The 24,172-nt window shown below is 37.5% G+C and overlaps 1 protein-coding gene across 8 annotated transcripts in view; it reads left to right on the plus strand.

The window, feature by feature from the left end:
• KIF12 (kinesin family member 12) overlaps window positions 1-24,172 on the plus strand; it is a 521,732-nt gene that overhangs the window by 23,374 nt on the left and 474,186 nt on the right. For 7 of the 8 annotated variants that reach the window (XM_044054389.1, XM_044054390.1, XM_044054391.1 and 4 more), the window contains exon 2: window positions 15,071-15,304. In XM_044054389.1, the coding sequence (XP_043910324.1) occupies window positions 15,249-15,304 (56 nt within the window). In that variant the 5' untranslated portion in view covers window positions 15,071-15,248. Of the gene's footprint in view, window positions 1-4,445; window positions 4,571-15,070; window positions 15,305-24,172 lie in introns of all 8 variants that reach the window. The other variant, XM_044054384.1, reaches the window with a different exon arrangement.

Below are 24,172 nucleotides of genomic sequence, written 5' to 3' on the forward strand. Positions count from 1 at the left end.
GGAGAAGTTTTGTTTCTATATTTTATAGACACTGTCTGTTTCACATTTTTTATTTCTTTAGTTAGCCAGGGGCAAATTTGCCATCTGAGCTTTTTATGGGAAAGTTTTGTATGGGTGTTAAGATATTAAACAATGGTGCAAAAACATGTAGGATCAGTGACAGAGAATACTGGGTTTGAATTTATACTATCCAGGATTTTATTGAGACTATTACGTTTTTGTGACGGAAGTGGTCTGTTGGATAGTATCTATGGTGGCACTTTTGATGTTTTGAATTACCATGTTGCTAAGACAGGGCAATGTGACTAAAGTGGTTTGGAAAGGTTTCAATTTTAGTACATCTATGTCTGATGTTTGTATTGAGTAGATTTAGTGTTTGATCATTGTTTGTTAGTAGATTTGGTCTATTTGGCAGTTTTACTAACTATTCTAGGCTATATTGTTGTATCATTCTGTGTAGTTGTTTACTGTCTATCTCTGTTAGGCTGCTCTTTCACTCACCTAGAATAATGATGTTTTCAGGTATGCCGTCCAGATTTTTTGTCTCATATTTTTAGTCTGTTCCTCAGCAAATTTGTGGTTTTCTGGAAAATCGGTGAATTTTGATTCACTAAACAATGACAGATTTTTGAGTTTCAGACTTTATATCCTTCAGAAAATGCATGCTAACACAAAACCATTTATTCTAGCAACTTTCTGAGTTTATAAGAACAATATTTAAAATGTGTCCCTATTTTTGGGCCTTTATTTCCCCATTATTTTTTACTTTATCTAGATTTCTTGTGCTAAGAGGTTGTACGATATGGAAATATTTCTTGTAAGAGTTGTTAAGTGGTTGTGATTATGGTTGGGGAGGAATGTATACTGAGGCAGTGTTGAGAGCAGATGTTTACCCATTGTTAGGTGACAGAGTACCCTGTTAGGTGCTATGTCATCAGTAGTGCTGCCTATTGTAATGGGCATTATTTCAAGTCAGGAGTTTTGTTTGGTTAGTAGCAATGTGCCTGATCTGTAGTCCGAAGACATGGTGTAGATTTCCTGTATATAGACCAGGGACAAGAACTGTCTTTCATCCTGGTTTCTGTGATAGCTCCTTTTTGTGGCTGTTTCATGGCTACCCAGATTTCTACTTTTGCCCATTTGTTATTTATACCACAGGTACTGAAACATTTGATTTTAAGTTCCTTATTACTGTGTATGTTGGAATGATTGTTGCCATGCTGTGAGGATTGTTGAGCAGGCATGGGAAACAAACATCTAATGAGCCTGTGGACATAGCTAACCTGTTAGCTGAAAGGCTATGTGAAAACTTCACTCCCCTGTCCCCACCACATGTACCCGATGACATCCTACCACCTATCCTCTACCTTGTATTTCTAAAGAGCAGGTCATAAACTCCCTGTCTATGGCCAAAAAAATAGCATCTATGGGACCTGATAACATCCCAGGCTGCGTCCTATGGGCTCAAGCAAGAATTAGCAACACCAATGGGTACTCTTTTCAGTCACAGTCTAAGCATCAGCTTCATCCCAGCTGAATGGAAAAACACCCTCATTTTCCCCTTGCACAAAGGTGGTGCTTCTACTGGCCCTGAAACTATAGGCCTATTAGCCTGATAGCAAAGGCCATTGAGGTGAATTATCATGGACCTTATCAACAAAGATATAGGTAATCTCCAAACACTTTGGATTTGTCAAAGGGAGATCATGCCTGTTAAACCTAGTGGACTTTTCAAGACAGTCACCAAGGCCCTGGATGAAGGAAAATCTGTGCATACAGCCTACCTAGACTTAGCCAAGGCTTTTGACACTGTCCCCCACTCAGACATCATTGACAAACCCACCCAGCTAGGTATCAACCCTTATATTGTTAGATGGGTCGCTAACTGGCTCACTGATAGAACCCATATAGACAAAATAGCGAAATCCACCTCCAACAGCAGACCTGTAACCAGTGGTGTTCCACAGGGTCAGTCCTGGGACGTCTACTCTTTGGAATCTATTTATCCGAAGTACAAGCTAAAACTAAAGGTCTGTGGCTGATAATGTTTGCTGATGACTGCAAACTGGGAGCATTCATAAAATCTCCAAACGATGTCAACATCCTGCAAGAGGATCCTGCAAACAAATGATTGGTGCCAAGGTCATGGCCTTAATCTCAATGCAAAAAAATATATTATCATCTCTTTAGGTAAGTGCGATGTTCCTGCTAACTGCCACATCCATAACAACACCCTGAGTACACACTCAGTGGTGAGAGACCTGAGCACACAGGTTAACAGCAACCTTACCTTTGATCACCATGTCTCCACAGTAGTAAGAAGGGCATTCTGTTTTGCTCATCTCATAAGTAAGGGCATTGCATCCAGAAAAAAAGAAGTTATAACCTCTCTGCACTCTTCCCTCATCAGGCCAATAATTGAGTACAATGCTACTTTTGGTATGTACCTTTCCAAGCACCTGCAGCAATTGGAGAGACCACAGAGGTTCCTCACAAGGAAAATTCAAGGTCTTCAGCATCTGTACTATGTGGATCATCTGAAATCACTGTCACTTTATTCTGTATCATATAGACTACTCAGAGGTGATCTGTGCCTTGCATATAAGGCAATCTTTGACCCTGCTTTATTGGAAATGCTGCATATACACAAGTCAAATGGTACATGGGTTATTCACTCTAAAGACCTTAACCTGGTATGTGACATTAATAGAACCTGCTGGAGGGACAGATTTGTCTCCCAGAGGTTACCACACCTTTGGAACGGACTCTCACTTCATGTCAAACAGAGCACCTCATTGGGCCTCTTCAAACTCTATCTGGACGAGTGGATGGGTAACAGTAAATTTACCCCAGGGAATCCACCTCTGTCCCTCTTGGATGGGGCAATTGGTGCTGATCATGGAAATAGGGGTAGAACTTGACTAGGCTTGTAGGGGCCCTAGGGCCATTAGCCTATTATGTCCTATGATCCTATGCTGCCTGATTTAAGTAGTTTTTGTAAAAGAAGATATACAGCCCAATTCCAAAAGACTTGCTGTCAGTGTCAGTGACCACTGATACTGAGAGCAGATTTTTTGGACTCTGGATCTTGGTGTAAAACTGTTTATAGACGGGCTTTACACCAAAATAAGTACTTAAACTGAGAGCAGGTCTTTTGGAATCTAGCTCCTGGTATAAGCCTATTTATAGATAGACCTTACGCTGAAGTAATTCACTTATACTGTGAGGAAGTATTTTGGAATCAGAGCAGGCTTACACTGAGAGAAACTCTTTTGGAATCTAGATAGTTTTGAGAATAAGTCCTTGAGGATGGGCTTAGATAAGGATGCATTCTGAAGTAAAGGGGTTTGAGCAAGGAATTGTTTTTGGTATCATAAGTCATACGTTTTGGGTATTTATGAACATTTTTATTCAGGCTTACATGGATTCTGTACAGTACATATGTATGTGTAGCTTACTGCCCAGAAATGAGGAGAAAGGAATATTTTTTGAGAGGCAAGTACAACCTAAGAGGAGGAGTTCAAGAAAGGTAATGAAGAGTAAGATCCTAATCTGAAGTACTTCGAAATACTTTGTAGGTAAAATATGTTAGAAATAGCTTGGCAGTAAGTAAAACAAAATTAGTAAATGTACCTGAATACTTTTTAAAAACTTAGTAAACAAATGTGATGCCTTATATTTGTATTTTTATGTTAATACAAATGTGCTGGAAGTGAGGTTAGGTTGTTGGAATTCATCCTTTTTCTGGCAAACTGGTTAGTTGTCAGAAACAACAGTCACATTCTACCAGGCCTTAAAAAAACAATGGTTTTATTCTGGAAGGACCAAACTTAGGGTTGACCACTGCAGAAAAAGCACTTTTCTAAAGTTATCCCAACAAATTGGAGACATCTTCCACTGGAAGTCAGAAATGAGAGTAGTTACCCCCTTTTCTAGACCCAGCTTGCTCTCCCACCACACAAAATCTACTACTGCGACTGATTGAAGGGTATAGGATAATTGTTACCCCATCATGGAGTAGCCAACACCTGGTTGTGTGGGTTTTAGAATATTAAAACTGATAACTGTTACATATTGTACGTATTATATATTTATTGTTTTTATTAACATCTTTGTCATACAATTCTAAGTATATAAACCACCAGGAACATGAATTAAGTCTCTACTTTGTGCATCCAAACACTTATAAATATTATTTATGGTAATATAAATATCTGTAATGTACCTCTGAGTGTATGTGTAACAAACTGTTCATACTGTAAACATTTTATAATACATTTGCTGCCTCTTGCCTGGGTTCATTCTTAAAGGGTTGTCAGATCACTCTACACAATTAGTTAACCAGTACACAAATAAAGAAATAAAAAATAAATTGTCTTCTGGACGAACTGAGAGCACACTTATAAGTCTGTAATTTTCAAGAATGGATTTATTTCCTTCTTTAGGTATTGGAATATTATTTGTCACTTGACGTAAGTCTGGGGTATATCCCATTTTCAGTGATAAACGGAACAGATTTAAAAATCGTTGTGACCAACTGAAAAGAAATGTTAAACAAGGAGTGGGGAAGGTAAATTTGGTTTAATTTACTTAACCTTTTTTTGGAATAAAATGAGTTCATATTATAATGCTGTCCTTGTTAACTGTCATCATGACTTCGTCATTTTTCTCTAGATGATCCAGCAGAGAACCAAAACACTCAGTGAAGGTATATGTCATGTTTCAAGGTGTAGATAACCATTTACTCCTGTAGCTCTAGAGATTTATGCATTAATATCCCGATTCTAAAAGACTTGCTCTCAGTGTAAGTGACCACTTACACTGAGAACAAACTGAGAGCAAGTGTTCTGAATCTGGTCCCCATAGTAAGCCGGTTTATAGATAGGCCTTACACCAAAGTAAGTCACTTACACTGACAGCAAGTCTTACAGGATCAGGCAGACTTATACTGAAAGGAAGCCTTTTGTAATTTGGCCTAAGCATTTTCCTTAAATGAAAACAGTGTTTTATTGTCTGTAATAGCTAGCGTTTATTATAACCATAACTGAAACCTTATTTTCTTATTTTTTCTTTAGGTACCTTTTTAAGGGTTTCATGTTGTAAGGACAGAAACTGTGAACTGCTCCTTTCAGAATGAAAGCATTTATAACACTAAATCTATCCCTTTACCTAGCCCTTCCTCTTGTTTGTGTCCTTATCCATCTTTGCTAATAACCAAAATAAATTAATACTCTTGAGAACTCATTTTGCCCTATAGAGACCTTTTCCCTCATGTGACTATGCATTGAAAATAGAAGTAATCTCTAACTATTCAGATTTATCAAAATGCACAAGCATCGAAATAAAGGTGATCAGTGCTGGCATTTTGAGAATTAACATAATGAAAAATTCTCAACATCTGAAAACAAGACCACAAAAGGAAACAAACCATTTTCTTTTGTGATACAGTTACCAAAACCCTACCACTAAACTCAGAAATACTGTGCCTGAATAGTGATAGTGTTATGAAAAGGGTAAGGTAAGGTGCAGGGCTGATGTTAGTGGCAAGGGCAGGGCTAGATTTTGGATTTGCATGTATTAGTAAGAATGTGCGGGGGGGGGGGATTTCCCATCCTTACTAATGCATGCTAACCCTAACCTTGCTCCTGTCCCAAACCACATCTCTGCACCTTACCATAATACTATTGGTACACAAGACACTCAGACTTAAACTTCATACAGCAGAAAGTATTTATAACCCTACATCTATCCCTTTATCTAGCTCTTCCTCTACCCCATCTCAAAGACAGTCCTACCCTCAGTGCTGAAACATTTGGTGCATCTCAAAGTTTCAGTATTAAAATCATAGACTCACACTTACCATACCTTACCCACATGCAGTCTATCTTCCTACTTTCGACATCTGCAACGCTCAGTGATTGGAACTGTTGAAACTTTCCCAAGCATTTTACACTGTCAAACAACTCATGATTCGATAGAGCAAATGACACCCCTAGATTAAATAGTTGATTTGTATATTTAAGGAATGCCACATCAACACTCTCTTTACCCCAAGAGCCAAACTCCCCAGCACTGCACATGCATTTTCCTCTCAGGCACTTACTCTTTGGCAAGCTGTCCCCATTGACCTAAAGGAAATCAATACATACTCCAAGCCCAAATTCAGAATGCAGTTCAAAAAGTACTTCTTCATCCAAACCAAATACTCCTGCTTCAACACAGGACATATGACCTAACATACCATTAGTTTACTATGGTTTTAGCAATCGTTGCAATGCTAAATCACTAAATCATGAGACTGGAAGGTCGCAAGATGAGAATGCTGACATTCACTTGTTCGAACAATGTTGAACATCAAATAATCTGACCTGCATGGACTTAGGAACAAGTGCTAACATGGCGCTGGGTGGGGGTGGGGCAAGTCCAGGTGTTCGAACAAGTGGACATTGACTTTCTCATCGTATGACCTTCAGGTCATGTGATTTAGTGAACCAACATTGTTATGATTGCTGAAACTACAGCAAATCCACACCATCCCTGTCTCCTTTCCAGGTCTCTTCCCCTCTCTCAGATTTACTGAAGGTTAACCCACTCTAGAAACTAATGTATATATTGTACATTACACTCTGCGTATTCACTAGAATGCACATATACAGTTTTTCTATGCAACTAGTCTGAACTACTCTGCTATTGCTTACATTTCTGAATTTTTGTTTGAGAAATGTTTTGCATTTAAACCAGGCAGAACCTGAAACTGGTCAATATTTTTTCAGTACACTACCCAGGTATACAAATATAAAATAAAATACTTCAACATGTTTAGTAGAAGTGAGTCTATAATTATCATGCCTTGCTCCAGGAAGTGGGCTAGGCAAGTGCTGTAGAGGTGTAATGGGTCCCAACCTGTCGAATACTGCAAGCACAAAAATGCTCACTGGCTAGTGTCTGGGCATGAGACTCTTTTCCTGCTGGCCTACAATATCCACTCAGTCATATTGCACAGATGCAGTCCCAGTACTGTGTGGTCCCTCTCTTTAAGGACTAATCAAGGGTATGGTGTGGCATTGTAGGAGGCTCATTAACATTACATTATACTATTGCCTTCTTGCAGAGCACAGATCGATATAAGTACCTTAAACTAATTTCTGCTATGAATAACTGTTATTGAAATGACATGTATGAATCAGACTGTCACAGTACTAACAGCACTGTGTAGTAAATTCAGCATAACAAAGCTACTGTGATCTGTGCTGTGCAGTAAATGCTCATGATTCCCACACAGTGACATGTGATGGTTTCTGAATTCTGCTACATTTTGTCCAAATGTGGAAGGTTGTGCTTTTTTATTTCCATAGGTGTGGCAACCTCTAGTTCCCATTTACTGAACAATGCAATCAGTAGATTCTAGCCATGAGTGAGTATGCATTTTACTTGGTGAAAGAGCTATGTTCTAGTCTGCATCGTCCATCTAGGCTGTGTGCACTTTGTATTCACCCATCGTCAGTGTGCTGCACTCCCATTACTCTTTAATAAAATTTTGTGTGTCTGTGTCCATGCTTGAGCATATGTATGCATGTGTGTGTGTATGTGTGTGTATGTGTGCATCTGCGTGTGCCTGTGTCTTTGTGTGTGTGTGCGTGTGTGTGTGTGTCTGTGTGTGTTTGTGTGTGCATGTGCCTATGTGTGTGTGTGTGTGTGTGCCTGTGTGTTTGTGTGTTTGTGTGTGTGTGTGTGTGTGTGTGTTTGTGTGTGCATGTGCCTATGTGTGTGTGTGTGTGTGTGTGTGTGTGTGTGTGTGTGTGTGTGTGTGTGTGTGTGCCTGTGTGTTTGTGTGTGTGTGTGTGTGTGTGTGTGTGTGTGTGTGTGTGTGTGTGGGTGTGGGTGTGTGTGTGTGTGTGTGTGTGTGTGCCTGTGTGTTTGTGTGTGTGTGTGTGTGTGTGTGTGTGTTTGTGTGTGCATGTGCCTATGTGTGTGTGTGTGTGTGTGTGTGTGTGTGTGTGTGTGTGTGTGCGCACGCGCGCATGTGTGTGTGCGTGCATGTGCCTGTGTGAGTGTGTGTGTGTGTGTGTGTGTGTGTGTGTGTGTGTGTGTGTGTGTGTGTGTGTGTGTGTGTGCTCTCGTGCATGCATACACATGAAGGCACACACATGAACTCTTGTTCTCCTTAAGTTTGTATTTTATTTATTAATGTTTGTTTGTTTGTTTGTTTGTTTGTTAAATAACTGACAAAGTCTAACTGGAAAGAACTCATTTTCATTAGAGGCTCAGGGACAGGAGCTCCAGACGCCTGCAATGTATTAAAATAACAATTTGGTACACAGGCAAAAAGGTAGGCTAAAAACTAAAGAGGGCAGGCATCAAAGCAAGGAAATATTACATCACAATTGCAGGGTCAGAGATCATTGAGATGTGATTTAAATATTGAGATGCTGGATAATTATTAAAAGGAGAAAAATGTATTCAGGTTATAAGCAATGGGAATATAGCATACTTGCTGTGCCTGTTGTTTAAATTTGACATGGAAACTGAGGCCACAGTAAAGGACTCCAGGGTCTGAGTGTACCTGAAGAGGGGCTGGGGTTTTGAATAGCACTTTGAAGAATAGTTTATGTGCATATTTAATGTGTATAATAAACATGAGAAATCAACAAAGGAATTCCAGGGAGCCAGAAGTAAGTTAGCAGAGAAATGAATGTTCCAATTTTCTACAATACTTTCTAAAAAAGATGTCCTTGTAGCTCCCTGAGTCATTCACTTTATACATCCTGTCTTCAGACTGTGTCATCTTATTTTAAGACATATCTTTATTTTCAGTTTTTGAAAAATGAAGCACACTTGGACATTTTGGATCCCAATGTAGTAAGAAGTTTACATATTACTCTAGCTGATGCATTATCAGCCCCTTTGCATATCAGTATCCCACCAGCCTTCCTTCACTGCTGCTTTCTCACACTGCTTGTCTGCTTATCATTTCATTTGGTATGTCTCCTGCCTCAGGTGTATTGCTTTTATTTGTATTCATGTATTTATTTATTTATTGCACAGAATTAAAACTGCCATAGTTTGACTTTTCCTCCAATCTTTCCAAGTCCATTTTTAGCCTTTTCTACCATTTTCTGTAGCAAGCATGTAGAGCATATTTACTCCAGCAGCTTCCTTCTATATATTGAACAATATAATTTGCATATGCATTAAAAAAGTGTAGTGAACAGTACTGATGGCTGTATTACTTTGCAGTCGACTATCCTTTCATTTGAGTAGACTATCTGTATTGTACTGTAGAGCCAGTCTTTTACACATGCTATATCCACCTTAGAGCTAACTGTAGGCCAGTACAATTTGTTTGACATCCTTTTATGTAATGACATATTAAATGCCTTGCTAAAGTCTAAACATGTAATTTATACTACACCTCCTGTTTCCTAATGTCTATTCTATTTACCCAGTATTAGACTTATACAGCACATTGTTCCGTAAGTCATATGCTGTAATGGTTTCAAGGATTACACATTTTTCTTTCAGTTGAAGTTAAATGGACAGTTAATAGTTTCCAGCCTCTATCTTGTTCTCAGTGCTGTGGAGGCGAATCACATTAAAATATTTGAACTTAAAAGATACAGACCAAAGAAAACCCATGGTGTGTTGTGTTTGTCTGAATGTTACAGCTTTCCCTTATGCAACTACCTTTCCTGTATCACTTTTTACGTCCTTTACTTCATCTGTCCCAAGTAATTTTAAACCCCTCTAATGAAGTGTACTGCTCCACTGCTTCAGGCAATGCATTCCAAGGCACTACCACCCTAGCTATGAAGTAATATTTCCACTATTCTGTCTTGAGTTGTCACTCTTTTCAGCTTCCAATTATGTCCCATTCTTCCACCTCTGTACTTCCTCTTCAGTTTCACCCTTTCACTTGTCCCATTAACATTCAGTATCTCAAAATCACATTCTCTCTCTCTCCTTCTCCCTCTTCTTGATGTTAATATATGCATGCTTGTCTTTACAAGTTTCTTTTTATATAGTATCACCCTGCACTTCCCTTCAGCTTTTTGTTAACAGTGCATTGCATGCTTTCTACCAGCCAAATGTCCCTTCCTTTGTGTGATCTCCAGAACTCGTCACATTCCACGAGATTCAGCTTTAGTAGTACAGTGGCCTGTACAATGAAAAAAGACCTTAGCATCTATTGAACCCACTCCCCATGTTGTAAACCCCACATTCTATTGACTTCCATCACTGGATATTGCATGATTCAACTGAAGGGTAATTATAACTCCTGGATTATTTTGCTTCTTTTGTCCTTGTTAAAGTCAACCCATAAAGAAAGCATGTTATCTGGAGCCCGTCCACTACCAAACTGCATAGTCTTTCATGTTTTTTTAAAGTTAAGTCTGAAGTACTAGCTGTTTTTCCATGGTATGATCCATTGGAAATCTCCCTGGTGACTGATGCCTCATTTGTGGCTACTACAAATTTGAACCACCCCACTGACCTTGAGTATCTTTATCCACCCTCCACACTGTTTGACCCAGATGTCTCCCACAATACAATTCTGTATATTTGCACATCTGGTCCAATCTCTGGGAGGATTAACCTTTTAGCACAGATGTTGAAGATAAAGCCAGCAGAAGGGTAGGATGAATCATCACATAATACCTTGATATTCTTGGGAACAGAGGTTGTATTTGGCTAGGCTTGTAAGGGTCCTAAAGCCATTAGCCTAGTAACCTCCTATGATCCTATGATCTGTTAAACACTGTATCATACTGTAGATGCCTTACATTTGCTAATTCAGCAGTGTTCCTTGGGATGTAGATGAGCTATTATTTGGTGGATGGGGACTTGCATGATGGGCTTCTCCTTGGGCACCTCTCCTTTTCAAAACTACACATACGCCTGTATGTGGTTTGCTACGTACCCACTTGTGTAGAGCAGGCAACACTTGCTTCTATCCCCACACACACCAAAGAGCAAACTATTGCCTTTCTGACCTGTCCATTTAGTAATTTGGTGCTCAGAAGACTATCTGGGTACAGGTCACTGACAGCACAGATAGATGTCCTGCATATCTTCCAGCGGACTGGCTAGTGGGTTCAAACACTGAAATAAAAATGAGTGGTGCACCTTATCACTACTCCCTTGCTGTATAAAATGCACTGGATGCATTTATGTCTCAAATTGTGATAAGTATCCAACTAAGCTCTGTCTCATCACAAATTCATTTATCTAAGCCTCACACTGAAGCAGCTTCTACGCTGCATGGCCTTCTCTTCATTGTAGCATCTTATATTTGGGACTTTTTAGTAATATACTACTGGTCATGGAGATTTTTCCACATCACTTTGTTAACCTCTTGCCTTACAAACCACAGTCAGATTCAGAACTGTAGAAGATTAAGACTTTAGGACACTGAGAAAAATAAGAAGACTTACTCTAACAAGTTTCTGAAGAATGTAAGTTAGTAACCATAAAAACTATTTCTATGTCACAAAAATGCAAATTTATGTGGGACAGAGAGACATTTTTAGGTGAAGACAGGGATATCTCCCAAAACTGGGGACAGTTGAGAGGTAATACCTTTTGGGTGTGATTCATTTTGAGGGTTAGTTTATTTAATACCTTGTTATATGACTGCATTCCTGGTGGTAAGACAGAATCACCTTACAAGGTTTACAGTTCTCTGTGATGCGGTATTAGGCTGCTGAATGAACGAGTGGCAATTACTGCACAAAGCTTAGGTTGAAGGTTTGGGCTCATTCTGTTCTTCCAGGCTGAATTCCTTGGTTTAATATCTCCAAGCCTTTTGGGTTTCTAATAACATGAGGGGAATGGACCCCATTCCTAATTCAGGGTGTGATTACAGTTCATGAAATTAGTATTGTTTCAGTCTTTGATGTTAGCCTAGAGTGCTCTTCGTAGCACCTGCAATGTGCCCAGAATTGTCTCCTTTTTACGTTTACATGTATTGGTAGCATATCTAAGTACGACTGTAAATTCTTTTTATTAGACCCATTACTCCTATTTCTATTGGAACTATCTTTTTTCCACATTGCTCTCATTTATAACTGAAAATCCTGATATTTTTATGCAAAACGCTGTAATCACTGGATGCAGTAATTCTGATGATCAATGCTACTTTTTCCTTTTTTTCATGGAGTATTATATCTGGCTTTCTTGCATTTAGTTTTTAAACTGTTGGTAATGGATGATTTCATGTGATATACACTTCATCCTTCTCTAGAATGCTTTGTGGTTCATGTTTCCAATGCTTCTCAGCTACTTCTATACTGTAGTGTTTGCAGAATCCCCACTGCAACTGTCTTCCCACATTATTGTTCCTTACAGTATATAGGCGCCCTACCATTAGTTTATCACTCCTAGCAAAAAAATGTGTGACTGTTTCCTGTTCTTTTTTACAGAACCTGCATTTGTCTGTTTCTCCCACCTTTTCAATGGATTTTGTAAACCACCATGTAGGTAGAACACTATCTTGGGCTGCCATTATTAAACTTTTATATTCTGGTTTCAATTAATTATTCCTTAACCATTCCTGTGTCAAAATTTGGTCAATTTGAGGTTGTTCTAAGAAATTTCTGTACTTGTCACTATCTTTACGGATTTATCACATTTTTCCTTCTCATCTGATCCTTCTTATATTCTTTCTTTTGTTTTTAAGCACATTTCGTTGCTGACTGATTTTTGTCTACATTTGATTTGATTTCTATTCCTGCTTCACACCAAAGTGCTTCTGCTAAACTAAGCACAGATGCTATCTTAGACTTTTTCTCTTCATGTTTTAAGACTTTGCTTCAGAGAAACATTGTATAAACCATGCATTTAAACCACTTGTAATGGTGCTAATTTATATCACTTAGTTGTGTGTAAAACAAAAAAGGGAGACAGACATGTTTGCTACTATGTTTGATTTGCAAGTGGAACTGTATGCATAATGTAGCTGTATTTCTTTTTCTCTTTTTTTTAACTAGAAGCCCCTTCTAAACTTGGGCCTTTAGCTTGTAACATGCAGCCATACATTTTCCACTAGATCCTATATCCAACATCAGCCTATACCAGTATGACTCATTTCAAAGGGGGTTGTTCTTCCAGTTATCAAACTTGGAAGGGCCGTGATGGCAAAACTTATCAGATGATGTTAGATTATTTTTGCACACTATCCTAACTATTCATCACTGCATCTCTTATTTGACTATACAAAGTCCCTAATCTTAGAACTAGTCTACAGATTTGTGCAGAGTATGAACCTACAGTGGGCTTTTCCTGCAACTACCACCAATGAAGGAACGGTAGCAGATACTGCAACTCCATCCAATAAAGGAATGCTATCTAGTGATCACTCCTTTCCCCCAGCTGTCTCCTTGACATTTGGGCCACTAGTCAAACCTTAGTGCCTATAGTGTTTGTAGATGTACTAGCCCTAAGCCAAATGGATTAGCTGAGTAGTAGTTGCACTGACTGTAGTAATAATATTTATAATAGTGTTAATAATATTTGTGGCAATAGTACTGGTTGTAATAATAGTAGCTGTTGTAGTACTTTAGTAGTTGTGGTTGCAGTTCTGGTAGTAGCAGTAGTAGTAGTTCTAGAAATATTGATTATAATAGTATTGTTTGCAGTAATAGTAGCAACAGTGATAACACTGGTTGTAGTCGCAGTTATAACAGTAGCAGTAGTAGTACTGGTTGCAGTAATATTAGTAAAAATAGTAGTAGTACAGGCTGTACTAGCAGTAGTACTGATTGTAGAAGTAGTAAACGTGATTGTAGAAGTAGTACTGGTTGTAGAAATAATAGTACCAATTGTATTAATAGTACTGGTTTTAATAGTAGTAGCTGTTGTAGTACTTTAGTAGTTGTGGTTGCAGTTCTGGTAGTAGTAGTAGTAGTAGTTCTAGAAATATTGATTATAATAGTATTGTTTGCAGTAATAGTAGCAACAGTGATAACACTGGTTGTAGTCGTAGTTATAACAGTAGCAGTAGTAGTACTGGTTGCAGTAATATTAGTAAAAATAGTAGTAGTACAGGCTGTACTAGCAGTAGTACTGATTGTAAAAGTAGTAAACGTGATTGTAGAAGTAGTACTGGTTGTAGAAATAATAGTACCAATTGTATTAATAGTACTGGTTTTAATAGTAGTAGCACTGACTACGTTAGTAGGAGTAATAGTTTGTAGTAATATACACATTTGCTGTGGGACTAATATCATAAGTACAGGAGAAAAAGAAAAACATAAAAATAAAAATATATGTCATAAGTACAGGCTTCAGCTATCACTAGATATCATAACCAGCAAGTGGTAAGTGTATCAATAAATCAGGGAGACAAAAGGGCTGCATTCTGTAAACTCCAGCAGAATACCGACTGTACTTTCTGTAATCAGGCTGTAGCGCACTTGCGGAAGTACCACAATTCAGAGAGAATTTTCCATTACAGTCCCTTTTGCTCCATATTTTTTCACTTGAAATTAAAAGATTTTCTTGGCTTATCAGCCATGAACTTAGGCTGTGGCCAGTAAATTAAAGATTTGACACAGCCAATAAATTAAAGATTTGACAAACACATATATGTTATGTATGTATACAAAATAAAATGATTAAAAGTGTCATGCCTCTCAACTGTCCAGAATTTTGCGTTATATTTTTTGGTCTGTTCCTCCTAACATTTTTGGTTTTCTGGCAAACCACTGAGGATTGAAGTAAAAAATAAAGACAGTGATTTGAGTTTCATACTTCATACCTATCAAAAAAACCTTTGCTAATACAAAACCTGTTATTCTATCAACATTCTAAGTTTACATTAGAGAATATTTAAAAGTTGTCCCTTTTTTGGGGCTTTTGTTCCTCCATTATTTATGGCCTTGTCCAGATTTCTTGTGATAAAAGGTTGAGAGGTATGAAAAGTGTAAACCTAGTATGTACTCTACAGAAATGCTCCTTTACTCTTTACATATAACTCAAAAAGTGTAGAAGTGAATGCTATATCCAGAATTAATAAATAGAACAGTACCTGTACATGTGAGTAAAGCACTAACTGGAATATATCTTTTTACAGTTAAGCCATTTGAAAGAAGCAAAGAACGATGTCCAGCTACACTACTGCCAGAAGATGACCACAGGCACATCCTTTGTCACGTCTGTAACTACATAGTCACCCTTTCTTCTTTGCAACCAGCTTTGCAAGATGGAAGATCAGAAGATTTTCTAACAATGGCAACAGCTTAGTAGGTAACATGCCTACATCTGGGACTAGCAGAAAAGAAGGTCATGAATTCTTACTGCATAAAAGGTACTTGGGTAGCACTTATAACTGTTTATAGTAATATAGTGTTCAGGGTGTTACTACACTGAAGAACTTCTGGTCTTTGAAGAAGATTTTAAAAATGTAGTTGTCCGTGCCCATCTTAGGTCATTGTCCCCAAGGTAAAAAAGCTGGAAATCTGGAATTTATGAGAAGAAAGTGTCTTCAGTCTCATGGCTATATTTTGTAATCAGTAACAACAGGTCCTTGAAAGATACTTTTATAGACACTTGTCTAAGCTTGTGCCTGGTAGACTTACCTGATTAACAAGAAAAAAAAGCTTAATTAACAAACAATTTAATTTTAATATTGTTGTCACCATATAATACACATTAATGATAAGAAACTAAGGAGTATATGGTCACCTTATGACCTGTGGGTATTGCCTCCTAGGATTGTATAAATAGCCATGCTTTTGTCATACTCCTCTGTACTGAAAGCTGAGGACTAGTTGTTATTTTTCTACATGGTGTACCAGTGTACTGGATTTTCTATTAAGTCCTATGCAGTTGGAGTTGAGTGTATTTAAGTTCCACGTCCTTTACTGTGATGGCATGGCACATCTCCTTAATCCAAATTGCTACCTGTGAAAAGTAGTTCTTGTGCCAGTGTTCTGAGAAATTACTGTTATCAAAATGCCTGAGAATATGACTTCAGGAATGGGAACAATTACAAATGGTTACAAGTGATTTTCTGCTGCCTTGGACTGCCTCTCTCCCTTGTCATATATGTTGGCTCCTAGCATTTATAACCTTGCTTTATACAGACGTCTGATGGTATCTGAAGTCATTATATCAAGGGGTTTGATAACAAGGTAAATATTAGTATGGAGTAAATGGGTGATGTAACCAAACAGTTTGGAGCCAAGCTTATTTCTCACAATTAGCATAGTTCATCAGTATAACTTGTTAGTATATTTTATACAGGGTGGATGACACTGAAGTGATTACCTGAATCAACCAGTTATGTGCTGCTCTACAGGTTTAAAAGCATATGTCAGATACCACTGCACTTGATCTAATCTTGCCAGAGGATGAAGTGAAATGGAACAGAAACTACAGGATTTAGCCCCCAAACATTGTGTGATAGTTTGAATTTGTAGGTGTTTTAAAAATCTTATCACTTCCACCAGTGGCTTCTATCCATTTGGGAGGCTGTGTCATTGAAGAAAGAATACCTGTTTCCTGTTTCACAAAAGATATGGATCGAACAGAATAGAAGGAACATTGCATATCTGAATTGGTGAACCTTGTGAGTGAGGTTCACTATGTATCATGGAAGCATCAATATATAAAAATAAGGACAGTGAGTGCTGGATAAGTTTGACTGAGAATTTGGTTGTTGACATTCTGCTTTTTTCCTAAATCCATAATGTAACACAGGGGTTATTTAAAGTTATGTTAATATATCAGCTATATGAGTATTAAATAGTTCAGCTATGAAACCTTTACTGTTTGCAATTGTATGTGACTATAAATATTACTGTTACATGACCAGTGTGTTTTGAACCTACTTGTCTCTTATTCTATGTATTGCCAAGTGCTATATTTGCATTAGGCATTTTTCTGTTGGCTAGAGTCTTAGTACATTGATATATAAAACAGGTCAAGTATGATCAGCATATCTGTTCCAGAATTAGTAAAGGGAAAAAAAAGGACACTGTGACATCCCCTCTCTGGACCAGTAATCAAGCAGCCTGAATCCTTGCCACTGGCACTGGAGAGGGATGTTCACTTGGAATAAAAATGGATACACCCAGTATTTCCAGATGCAGCTGTCTGCATCAAGCACAATTTCCCGTAAGAGCACACAGTGAACACACTCAGCCTGTGGTCTGGGTTGCTCTCTCTGTCTCTCTCCAGGTCCCCAGTAAGGCTCCCCACTGGCACAGTTGCAGAGTTAAGTTCTCAGATGAGTGTGCAAGCTAAGTCCTCCAATACGATCCCGGTGAAACCAGTGCTTTGTGTCCCTGTTCCAAGTAGGTGACACACACATACTCTGAGACTTGATTTGCACACACACACACACACACACACACACACACACACACACACACACACACACACACACACACACACACACACACACACCTGGGAAAGTCTGGCACAGGTTTACTAGCTATAGCCTCTTCTGCCCAAATTATAAGGTAGTTACTGCCATCAGACACTCCCAAGTCAGCTACTCTAAGTCTTTTACAAGGGTACCCAATTATACTGAGTGAAATACATATTAATACAAATGGTAGTTTGACCAATGCAGTAAGGCTTTCAGGAGTGGCCACAGAGTCACCAAACAGATATGAGTACTCTCAAAGGTTAAAATATTCTCTAAAGGACCAGCCACAATGAAAAGTTTAAATATATGTAATAATGAATAATAAAAGAACATGAAAATACTACATATCTATTTACAATAAACACCAGAATTTCAACCACAGGAAATATTAAAGTAACACAGATGAATAGATTTGCACAGATACAGAAAAACAGTACTTAACTAATCTCATTATATTTTCCTGACTGATCTAAAGAATTATTATCACCTGGTCACTTACTACAGCAAGGCAAGATGAAGTAAGTGAGTGGACTTCCTTCTTTGTCAAGTACCAAAAACAGACTGCTCTGAGATGTCAGTCTCACCTCATCTTAAACATTATTTCAGTAATGGATTCCAGAATTACATCACATACTTCTGGTCATCTGACTTCTGGTTCCCATGCAACCCCCATTGCTAAAAACCACAAGGATTTAGCACCTATGTGTCAATAATACACAAACAGAGAGCCTTGCTAAGATCTGCTGCAGCTCCTGGAAGTCATAAAACCATGAAACACTTCCATTCTTCCTACAGAAGCCAATAAACCATACTTCTTACAGACATTGTTTCTCTGGTTTCATTCAAAACTGTGAGATAATATCTTTTTGGTCCAGGCTCAGTAATTTAAATTCTTACTATTTTTAAAATTTGAGATTAACCTCTTCTCTTCTAGTACCTCTCTTAAAATATATACATTTAAATGGTTACAATAATGCATGTACATTTCTTTTTCTATCCAGCAGGGCCCAGTGTTGGAACATTTTTAACACAAGCAGCTTTACAAATACATTTTTCAACACAAGCATCTGTACAAATCAGTTTAATATTGAAATAACATATAATTCTTTACTAAATTCCAGCTATCTGTGCTGGCATATGTTACACATCCACTGCCCTACTTTTCCTGGTATATCTGGCAATACATCACATTGTCACAGACATAAACAACAAATGTCTTATTTTACAGATCATGAACTGTTCATTCTTCTTATAGAACCATTTTCTAATTATATCATGAATAATCAAACAATTGAAGTCTTTTTAGGTAGAATCTGTAAGAGCTTTCAATCTAAAATCCATCTTTTTTGCTGATGAAATGTTATTAATAATAGGAGGCAATAAATAGATTAGTAAAAGAAGTAATGACTTCAAAACATTTCAGTTTATTTCATCAATAAAATTTAATAACAAAACAGGAACCATATTATTAAATTGACAAGTAAGTCCTTCATTAAAAAGAAAAATGAGTTTATTTGGGACAAACAAGTCAAACACACTTAAGAATAAAAATTCAAGCAGATATATACCTAATTACACAAAATGATTTTTGAATTTTATAGAAGAATTAACCAGTTAATGAAGAAATGGAATATTTACTTTACATTTGAAGACCAGTTAATGTTGATTAAAATGATCCTGCAAAAATAATATATATATATATATATATATATATATATATATATATATATATATATATATACAATATGTGTGTGTGTGTGTGTGTGTGTGTGTGTTTATGTGTGTGCTTTACAATTGTCATCTTGAATACCTGAAAATATACTAAAAAAAGAGAAGCTATTGATTTCCTTCTTGTGGCATCCTACCAAGGAAAGAACAGCATGTATTAATCACATAACATATTGGAAAGAGGTAGAATATGATTTCCGGATATAGAATTGTATGCTATAGCAACAATAATTAACATACTTGTATGTTGGGTGGATTCTTCATATAATAGCCAGTGGAAAAATGTACATGAAAACGTAATTAAGCTTTCCATAAAGGAAAAGAGCCACAATGTGTTAGAAATAGTAAACAATAATTTCTTATGTTTATTAACAGTTCTACTTCAATGAAGATTTTACCAAGAACATTAATTCTAATTATATGAGTGTGATTTTAAAGAAATTATATTTTTAGAATCCCATCTCTCAAAAAGTATTTTTTTTACACAGTGAGCTTTATAGAAAGTCAAAACTTTACTAATGTGGAAACTTTAAAAGATAATATAATATTATGGTCTGGTTATTTTGATTTGAACTGATAAAGAATTAAATATAATTTAGAAAGCTCTGCTAAATGACTAATCTGGAGTATTAGGGAAAGTTAATTAATAACATGCTTTATTTAAATAATGATGAAAGGAAAGCTGCTCCAAAATTATTTGGTTGCGCGCGCACACACACACACACACACACACACACACACACACACACACACACGTGTGTGTGTGTGTGTGTGTGTGTGTGTGTGTGTGTGTGTGTATATATATATATATATATATATTAAATCAGTGAACGCTTAAAAAAGCAAACACTGATTTATCGACCCCATGTAAGTGAAAGCTTACAATCCCGAATACTCAGAACTTTCCCAGGGAAAAAAAAATGCTGTTCCAAAAAAGAAAAAAAAAAACAAAACTTTAAAATATCCCCCACACCCCCCTACTTAAATATACCAACTCTGAGATTGCACTACAGTGATGAAAATGGCAAAATACCAAAGGCGGCCAAGCGATTTCTTTTCTAGGGAAAGAATTTGCTTATATGTCGTTTCGGTATTTTGCTGTTTCACGCTTTCAAGTTTGATCATGATGCATTCGAAAGAATGTGTCTTCAGTCATCCAATATATATATATATATATATATATATATATATATATATATATATTACAAAAGGAGAAAGCACACATAAGAAAAGATAACACCACAAAGTCAGCATAGTCAGCTGTAACACATAAGAAAAGCTTATCCAATTTATATAAACATATTTTGAATGCTAAGCAAAGAACAATATAAAAGAATCCACAAAACCACCAAGGCAAGGCTCCAGACACAATAGTATTTTGAGCGCATATTTTCTGAAGAAGTTCTTGGTTTTATAGTAAAGATACTATTGTGTCTGCAGCCTTGCCTTGGTGGTTTTATGGGCTCTTTTATATTGTTCTTTGCTTTGTGTGTGAGTTGTCTCCACATTGTTTTTTTGTTCTAAAGATTTTGAATACTACCACTAATAATTATGATGATGATAGTAACATCAAAAACAGATTATGGGAAATTTTTGACAGCAGTAATTTGAATTTTTTAAAGAATGAAAAGAATAAAATTTAAATTTTAAAATGTTTGCCTAACTTCTTGTGTATAACAGAAAATCTTCACTTGGAAGTACATTCATATACTTACTACATCTTAATAAACTTCTAAATTTAATAAAGCAATTTAGAATGCTTCTGAGTGAAAAGGAGGTCAAAGCAGAATGGCAACATACAGTTTTTGATTGTAGTAAGCAAGATACATGTCTGATGCTAGGAAAATTATTACAAAAAAATAGAAATCAGAATCTTCACCTTTGTTTGTTGAATTTCTGAGTTAGCCACAATGTTATGGGAACAAAGAGTAAAACAAATAGCCATAGGTAGTGGAACAAGCTACAAATGTTATTGATGAAATATGATAAAGAATGAATTGTAAAATAAACATTTTCTAATCTGAAAAGCTGACACTTTGACTAGTATGTAATTATGTTATTTAGGGACTGGCATACTCTGACGGCCACTGTGGTGCAGTGGTTAGGGTTGTCACCTCACAGTAAGAAGTTTGATTCTCAGCTGGGGTGCCTTCTGTGTGGAGTCTGCATGTCCTCCCTGTGGTTATGTGGGTTTCCTTTGAGTGCTCTGGTTTCCTCCTACATCGCAAAGACTTGCTGTAGGTGAATTGGGCACTCTAAATTGGCCCTAGGTGTGAGTGTGTGCATGTGTGTGCCTTCAGTGGAAGGTTGGGCTGGCAACTTGACACCATAAAACTCCACTGCCAATTGTTTTGTGGACTGTTGTTCCACTGTGGTGTCTGCTAACTGGGAAAAACTGAAAGAAGAAGAAGAAGGGACTGGAATACTCCCTTTCCCCTGTACATATTGCATATATTGTGAAGTTAATAAAAAATATTGACAAAAATACAATGAAGAAGGGGGAGGAGGCATTTAGGTTAACATGCTGTCATGGGAAATGTTCATAAGAATGGAGTTTAGGTTAAGTACTGATTTTGCAAAGCTCCTTTTCATCTTTTCCATCCCACCTTTCTACCAACCCTATTGAGATTTATGTGTAATCAGCAAAACATAGTTTCCTCCCGGTGATTCTGTAATATCTCTGATAGAGACACTGAAGTGGCTTAGTTGAGAATGAACCTATGATATTCCAGTTGTAACTTACTTGCTTTCATTGTGGAATTTATCTGACTGTAACATTATAATTTGTACCTGTTCAGATGTTTCTTTGTCCAAAACACAACAATACTGGCAGTCAAACCTGAGATGGCTAACTTACATATTCATCTTTTGTATGGGATTGTATCAAATGCGTTACCAAACTCTATCTAAAATACACCCACTGCCTATAACATTACCAATGAATTGTGACCTAATTAAAGACATTTTATCATAGTTGCTTAGAATGATCTTCCTGCTATAAATTCATGATGCCTTCACTCCACAAACAATCTAAATTACAAAATAATTCTCTCATTAAATGGTTGCATACATTTTCCAACTGTTATGGTTAAACTCACTAGCCTATAGTTTTATGCTTCTCTGTTGTCCCCTCTTTTCAGAACTGGTATTGTATATCCTTCTTGCACTTTTTGGACATTGTCTCATCTTTCCTTGATTTGTTAAAGAGAGTGTTCAGAGGTAGGAGTAGTCTTTATACACAGTCTATTAAAAATCCTCTGATGTAGTTTAGCTGCATGGTATGACCCTCATGTCCTGGATTCAATTAGTAGTTCATAGGTTCATAGGTTCAAAGGTTGGTACTAGGCTATCAGCCCTAGGGCCTATACAAGCCTAGCCATAACAATTCCCTGGCTATTTCTTCCCACACTATTTACTTCCCTGGGCCCCTGTCTAGCAGGGCGACTGACGTGATCCCCTGGGTGAATTTCCTTTCTCCCATCCAATTGTCAAGGTTCCTTTTGAAGAGGACCAAAGAGGCACTCTGCTTGACATGTATGGGCAATCTATTCCAGAGTCTGGGGAGTCTCTGGGTCAGGAACCTATCCCTCCAGCATGTTTTATTTATTGTGATGACAAGGTTTAGATCCCTGGAGCGTGTGGCTCTGAGGGATTGGGATTTCTTTAAGTGTAGCATGTCCAACAGCTCTGGATTTGACATGGCCTTGTATGTTAAGCAAGGATTGCCTCTGAGTAGACGATATGCGACAGAGTATAGCTGGAGTTTTTTTAAGGAGGTCAGCATAGGGCATCTGCTTTAGGCTTATGATTCTTTTAGTGAGGTATTTCTGTGGCCTTTCCAGTTGTTGCAGATGTCTTGAGAGGTACATACCAAACGGGGCATTGTATTCTATAATGGGTCTAATGAGGGATGAGTACAGTGGGACAATGACCTCCTTTTTCTGGATGAAAAGCCCTTAGTGATGAGGTGTGCCACATAGAAGGATTTCCTGACTGTTGTGGCGATGTGGTTATCGAAGGTGAGACCACTGTCCACCTGTGTCCCTAAGTCTCTTATCAAACTTTCAGTGTTTAGTGTACTGCCACCTATATGGTAATTCACGGATACATGTTTTTTTCCCAAAGGGGATAACTATACATTTCTTGGCATTGAGCTTGAGCCCATGGCTCTGGCACCAAGCATCTGTTTCTGTAAGGCCCTTTTGTAGAGTATCCACATCATTAGGGGATTCAATAATGGCTCCCAGTTTGCAGTCATCTGCAAACTTTGTTATCCAGAGTCCCTTAGTGTTGGCCTGTACTTCAGAGAAGTAGATGCCAAACAAGAGCGGTCCCAGGACTGAACCCTGAGGTACTCCACTTGTCACTTGTCTGGAGCTGGTTTTGGAGTTGGCTACTTTTACAGTGTGGGTTCTATCAGTAAGCCAGTTAGCAACCCATATGAAGGTCAGAAGAACTGATGTTCTTGCATTGCTATGCAGATATGTTTCCTTTGGGGAAAAACAAAACTTTCCATTTAATAATTTTGTTTATTATTGATACTGTCCTCTTCAGGAACGTTATTTTAAAGTTAGGAGTTTGTGTTTAATGGTCTGTCTCCAGAGTATACTGTACTTTTAAACTGGAGTGTTCTTTTTCCAGTCAGTTTAAACGTTTTTTAAAGTAACTGAGAAAAACATTTTTCTGTAGAGAAATTATTTTACTTTATGGGGGTGGCAAGTGCTTTTTTTTTGTCTGTGAAAAAAAGTGACTAGACGTTTTGTTTATGCCAGCATTTACTGCTTGTTTTCCCTGAGAAAGAGGCACCATTTTCATCTTGACTATGGAACAAATAGTTGGTCCCATGGACGGTCCTTTTTCTGGCCACAAAAAAAAAATGTAAGCAAAAAACGCTTACTATCACAGGAGACTCACAGTTTAGGTGACTCTGCTGTGGTCATTTGTTGTACCTCAGACAACTCATTTTTACACTGAAATCCTCTGGTGTAGCACTTACAGCCACTATGGACTGGGGTTAGCCACATCCTCAGTAGGCAAGGGAGATTCACTCACGTCAATCCCATGGAAGGGACA

This window comes from Protopterus annectens, chromosome 13.part0, assembly GCF_019279795.1.
Source record: "Protopterus annectens isolate FY-2018-M chromosome 13.part0, PAN1.0, whole genome shotgun sequence".
In the NCBI taxonomy this organism is placed as follows: domain Eukaryota; kingdom Metazoa; phylum Chordata; order Ceratodontiformes; family Protopteridae; genus Protopterus; species Protopterus annectens.